The 6,034-nt window shown below is 34.7% G+C and overlaps 1 protein-coding gene across 3 annotated transcripts; it reads right to left on the bottom strand.

Moving 5' to 3' along the window:
* LOC107617581 (putative cysteine-rich receptor-like protein kinase 31) lies at positions 1,097-5,820 on the bottom strand. 3 transcript variants are annotated; one of them, XM_021110893.1, is made up of 11 exons: positions 5,260-5,820; positions 3,747-4,792; positions 3,576-3,620; positions 3,388-3,429; positions 3,247-3,267; positions 2,824-2,916; positions 2,515-2,726; positions 2,238-2,448; positions 1,918-2,155; positions 1,686-1,839; positions 1,097-1,598 (listed from the first exon to the last, which is right to left on the bottom strand). In XM_021110893.1, the coding sequence occupies exons 2-11, from the start codon at positions 4,660-4,662 to the stop codon at positions 1,290-1,292; spliced, it is 2,241 nt and encodes a 746-aa protein (XP_020966552.1). In that variant the 5' UTR covers positions 4,663-4,792; positions 5,260-5,820; the 3' UTR covers positions 1,097-1,289. The 3 variants fall into 3 exon arrangements, with proteins under 3 accessions (XP_020966552.1, XP_020966551.1, XP_016174859.1); XM_021110892.1 differs by having other exon boundaries at positions 3,388-3,432; positions 5,260-5,819; XM_016319373.2 differs by having other exon boundaries at positions 3,388-3,432; positions 3,747-4,787; positions 5,260-5,819.

The raw sequence follows: 6,034 nt of genomic DNA, 5'->3' as shown, positions 1-6,034 counted from the left end.
TTAACAGTTTTATTGATGATAATTCTCTGATTGATATTGGTATGGTGGGAAGACCATTCACTTGGTCAAATAGACGGAATGGTGATGAGTTGATACAGGAAAGACTTGACCGATTCCTGGTAGGAGTTGATTGGTAGCAACTCTATCCCAATGCAATGGTTCTTAGACTGTCAGAATCAGGGTCGGATCACTCCCATCTTCTCTTAGACTCTAATCCGAGAACTGAGAGATCTAAATGGCGATTCGAATTTCAAGAAAGATGCTGTTCCAATGATGAAATAAGGCAGATTGTTTGAGAGGTTTGGTACGAATAGATTGATGGTTCAACCATGTATATCCTAACTAAAAAAATAAAGCGTTGTCGGCATAAGATTGTCAGATGGCAGCTAGAACACAGATCTAATTCGAAGGTAGAGATTGATTTACTACGGTTTGAATTAGAGGAACTTCGTTTAGCAGGAATTCATGGGGGCGACATCATTTCAGAAATAGAGGACAAACTTAAAAAAGCATTGCAAAATGAGGAATCTTATTGGAAAGATAACTCTAGAGTCAAATGGCTTAAATCCGGCAATCAGAATACAACTTTCTTCCATCAGAAATTTCAGAAATCGAACCCGAAGGAATAAAATTTGGCAACTAACGGACAGTTATGGTGAAGTGGCTACTTTTGCTCCTTTTTCACTATTCTTATTTTTTTCACTAATTATGTGTCTCTCCCATTATAAGTGAAGTTGCTTAGGTGTCAAGCAAACAAAATCTGTTATTTTTATTTAAGCTTATACAGTTAGTTAGTTAATTAATTGTTGTTGTTGTGTAGTTGTGCAGGAACGAATGAGCTATAGTTCAAATGACATAGTCTCTTTGTACTCATTTAATTACGGATTCCGAGTCTCCTTATCTTTAGTAAAAAAAAAATTAACATTTAAAATTTAAGATAAATAAAATAATTTTTAAAAAATTAGACAATGTTGGCTAAAAGTTAACGGAATTCAAATGTTAGGCCGTCTATAGTAGAAAGTGTTACACTTTTTATGGAGTAGCATCCTTCTTTATTATCCACAATGTTAGTATTTCAGCAATATCATTCAAAAGATAAGCAACAACATCTATGTAACCATTTGAAAGATTAATGATAACATCTATCATAGGTCTATATGTTGATCGGCTTTGTACACAATAATTAACCCATTTTTTTCCTCAGCAAAAAGCATGAAACAGTTATGAATGAAGAGTAACTTTGCCCCTGCACTAATTAATTATCTAAATGTTCCTCAAATTGCCATATTTCATCTGCCATCCACATAAGATAATGTTAAACTATTTTCGGAGAAAATTTCTCTTGTGTTAGTATGCAATTGTTGTTGGTTTGTATCAACATTGATGAAGAATGCTGGCTGCTTTGGCTGAGCAAGTTGGATAGCATCATTTGACAAAAAAGAGACAACATCAACCATGGTGGGTCTATCTGTTGGAACGTCTTGCACACACAATAGGCCAATGTGGATACATCTCAATACTTCTTTAGGATTGCATGTTTCATTTAATCCATGGTCCATTAGATCTAGAGCTTTACCTTCATTCCATAACTTCCATGCCTGTAAGAAACTCAACATTGTTTATAAACTCTAAAATTGAGATAGTTGGAACTTGAATTTGATACACAAGAAGCTTTGAAGACTTACATGTCCAATGAGATTGAGTAGTGGAAAATCAGGGTTGTAAGAGGAGTTATTCTTTTTTGCACTGAGAATCTCTAGCAGCAATACGCCAAAGCTGAAAACGTCTACTTTTGGGGAGACGACGCCATTTAACATATACTCTGGAGACATGTAACCACTGAAAGTGATAACATACGTAAGTATGTCATAGCATTTGAGACTAAAAGAGAGGTTATCAATGATTTTGCATACTTACTGTGTTCCAACAATGCGGTTTGTTTTTTCTTCAGAACCTGTTAGTCCTAGTATTCTAGCCATGCCAAAATCCGATATCTTAGGTTTCATCTCATCGTCAAGTAATATGTTGCCGGCTTTCAAATCACGATGAATCACTTTTAGCCTTGAATACTTGTGAAGATATAATAGTCCTTGAGCAATGCCTTCTATGATGTTAAGCCGCTTTTCCCAATCCAAAACATTCCTTCTTTCTGCATCTATTTGAGAACATAATGCATACTAATAAGCAATAAAACTTGTTAGGATCATTCAAAAGTTAAGATAAAGAAGAAAGGCTACCAAATAAGTGCAAGTCTAAGCTTCTGTTGGACATGTACTCATAGACCAACATTCTCTCTTCTCTTTGGATGCAGAGCCCTATAAGCTTCACAAGATTAGTGTGCTGGAGTTTTGCAATGACTTTAGCTTCATTCTTAAACTCTGTTAACCCTTGCCCCGAACTTTTAGAGAGTCGCTTTATTGCAATTTCTTGTTGGCTTGTCAATCTACCCTGAAAGTGTCATGACAGTACTTACTTATGTAGATGGTTTCCAAACTTAATGCATCTAGGCAATACCATATAAACAGGTCCAAATCCTCCTTCACCAAGCTTATTTGAGCTTGAGAAATTGTTTGTAGCAGTGACCATGTTTTCAAAACTGAATATTTCAATCTCATCGCTTGCGTTAGCCTCTCTTTTAAACTTTTTTGCTATGTAATTCATCCTGGAGAGCATTGCAGCACCTCCAATGTCATGTATTAGCTTCCTTTGCCTGTTTCTTGTATCCACTAGTGAAATGAAAATGGAGTTACATAGTATTCTTACTCTACAACTCATCATAAGTTACTTAAGGATTAAAATTAGAAGGTATAAAGTGGTGACTACCTTCTGCTTTGTACTTCCTCCAACATACACAGCTCAAGTAGCAAATTAAACATATTGTAATGGCAGCTCCCACGCCAATAACTATCCTTATAACTGCAACTCATCAGAGGACAATATGCAGGTTGTGAAAGTAGTTATGGCAACAATTTGAATTTACTTTCGAAGATCAGAAAACTAGTGCAAAGAGACAACTGTGGATACTCCTCTAATCCTCTTCATCATTGCTTTTGTTTTTTTATTATCATAGTTGTTTTAGCTTATTTGATTTCTGCAGTTAGCAACTATTGATTTACTGGTGACTAAACAGTAAATTAAATAACGAATTTTGTTCTAAAAGTGTACTAACCTAGATGGCGTTTTCCATTAAATTAAATAATGAATAGTTATGGTTGTTTAATTAACCACTAGTTGTTGTTTGCTCACCTAGATGGCGTTTTCCATTTCCTGCATACCAACCACAAAAACCGAAAACATGAGATGGTAAATTTAGCAGATAAATAAAGCACCAAAGTTCTTCTAGAAGTGTAAAAGACTATAAACTGTAAAACACAAAGTGTTGTTAACCTGCATGAGGTTTGATGCTTTCCACAGGAATGGGTGTTTTCCCTTCTTTAATTTGTACAACCAACAAACAAAGAAAAAGTGAATTAAGCAGAAATGAATAACAACTTAGTTTTCTTCGAGACACAAAGTATACAACACTATAAACTATTGTGATCTTTCTATTAAACCGTTAAGTGCTATATACTAACCTGTGTGGGTTTTGTTCCTTTCAGCAGGTGTGGATGCTTGGTCTCCTGCATGACACCAACAAATAGAGAAAAAAAGTGAACTTCTTAGAACTAAACAACAACTTTTCTTCTTCAATAATGCATACAAACTGTGGTGGTGGTTGTGTCAAAGAGCAAGTGTTATTTGCTGACCTGTATCAAATTTGATGGAATCACTATATCTGCTCTTAACATCGCTGTATCTGTCCCACAACATTATGCCTCCATAATTAGATGAGTTCCTTATGATAGGAAGGACCTGAGAATTTAACAGATTTGCAGGAATATAGCCAGATGCAGCTTCATCAGAAGATGCTGGCAACCCCAGAAATATTTTCTTCACTTTCAAATTGCTCCATTGGTGCCATGCATTTATGAAGCCACTAGTACTGCTACTCACAAAATTGCATGGAGGATTGTTGTAGAATTGTACCGAAAGATAATCGAAATATCCACTACTAAAGGTAGAGTTCTCAGCACTAACAAGGGGGCATTGAGGAGCTGCACCTATAGACACATTTTGTGTTGAGTTGGACTTGAGATAACGCGCAAGGTCCATCCAGTATATTGAGTATCCATTATCACCTGGGTTAAATTCTATCCCATCTAACACTGCATCCCCAAGAGGGCGCGAAGATGACTTACCACCCAAGAAATTGTTCCAGAGATAATCAGAAACATTTTTAGCATCTTTAGAAGAAGTCAATTGGGATGTACTGGATACTCCTCCGATTGAGAGCATGACCTTGATCCCTTGCTTCTGGCAACTTTTGATATCTAAGCTAAGACCAGTGCACCCTTTTGAAGAAGGATTACAATGTCCTTCCAGGTTTAGTACCGGGGTTTCACCATTTCCAAATGTGGTAAGGAATGCTATGTTTACATAGGAGTACTTTCTTGATTCACATGTATTAGCAAGAGTTCCCTCATCACTATTTTGGCCCCAGTAAACACCAATATCATCAGCTTTTGTAGTGTTAATCAAGACCCAAAAAAGGAAGTAAATGAGCAATAGTACATAGGAAAGATGAAGATTAACTCTGACCATGTATGGTTTCTGTTTAGTCATCAAAATCAGACAAATAAAAAATTAAGGATGAGATGTCATTAAATTGCAGGAGATGAATTAGATTTCAACTTGGTATGTCTTGAAAATTGTGGTTGCTAAAATCAAAGCTCTTCAATCCACAGAACCTGTTCTGCAATATATAACAAAACATTAGGCAAAAAGAACTCATTGCAATTTGTCAAAAGGTCCATATCTTTTATTGGCAACTAATAGAGTTATACTGCAATATTTTCCCTTTCTAGGCAGAGTCTTCATCAGGGACATTTCTATATTGTAAAGTGATCAAACCTTTGATAATTCTAATCAAAGTTAATCAATTTATCACTGACTTAGTAAACAAACGTATAACTATTTCTAGATAAGCAACTTCTGAAACACAAAAACTGAAAAAGACTGAAACACTTCTTATATTAATTAATTAAGCTCTAAGCAAGAAAAACAACAAAGCTCTTTCTCTTTAATTCATGATGAGATGCAAGCATAGTCAACATCCTCAATAGGTAATAAGAGAAATGCAAGAAAAGAAAAAACTTGAGTTTATGCTGAAGAATAATTGAAGTGAATCTGTGAAATTTAGGGATTGAAGAATCACGGTACCTTTACTTGGTTGACAATGGTTGAAGCTTTCGCGGCAAAACTAAGAAGGATCTGAATCGCTAATACCAGAAACCACAAAGTCTCAACACACCGCACTTTGACTTTACGCGCAAACCACTTCTATGAACTATGATCTGGAAAATCATGTTCATAATTGGACCCGTTCTTTGACTTTTTTAGGTCAAATTGGGATTGGAATGTCAATGTCTCCGTGCCGTCAATTTAGACAAAAAATTCAACACGTAAATCACCAAATTTACGAGAAAACTTTTGCCTTTTAAGCTGGTTTTTGAAGTTTAGTTACTATTCTATTCAATTCGTAATCTGTGTAGTCTAACAACTAATAATCATAATCATAGATACTAGGTTCTTCTGTGTTTTTTAAGTTGCTTCAGGATGCAAATTAGATTAATGATTAGTACCAAATCATGAATTTAAAAAAAGAAATTAACTACTAGAGGTCTTATGCTCAAAGTCAAAGCAAAAACATACTGAGTTGTCGTGTGTTTTTCAAAATGTTACGCATTTATTTCTTGAAAGAAGAATGTTTCTGTACTGATAAGCGATAACCAAAGAGGCAAAGACAGATTTTCATGGTTGATATTCTGATTGTTATAGATACAATTATGTTATCTTTTTTTTTATGCTTAAATTTTTAGGATGAATGATTTTATGACATAATATCAAATTTTTATATCTAAAAAGTCAAAAATATTTTATCTCTAATAATTATTTATATTGTCTCTTTTATCTATTTAAATTTTTGAAATGAATA

This window comes from Arachis ipaensis, chromosome B09, assembly GCF_000816755.2.
Source record: "Arachis ipaensis cultivar K30076 chromosome B09, Araip1.1, whole genome shotgun sequence".
NCBI lineage: Eukaryota > Viridiplantae > Streptophyta > Magnoliopsida > Fabales > Fabaceae > Arachis > Arachis ipaensis.
Note: the sequence above shows the minus strand (reverse complement) of the source record. Positions and strands in the feature narration are given on the sequence as shown.

What these genes read in the sequence shown, in the direction of transcription:
- LOC107617581 (XM_021110892.1), bottom strand. Translation starts at nt 4,662, where the DNA reads ATGACTAAACAGAAACCATACATGGTCAGAGTTAATCTTCATCTTTCC. An exon ending in AAATGGAAAACGCCATCTAG is followed by an intron (nt 2,917 to 3,246) that starts GTGAGCAAACAA and finishes GATGAGTTGCAG; the next exon opens with TTATAAGGATAGTTATTGGC. An exon ending in TACTCAATCTCATTGGACAT is followed by an intron (nt 1,599 to 1,685) that starts GTAAGTCTTCAA and finishes AGTTTCTTACAG; the next exon opens with GCATGGAAGTTATGGAATGA.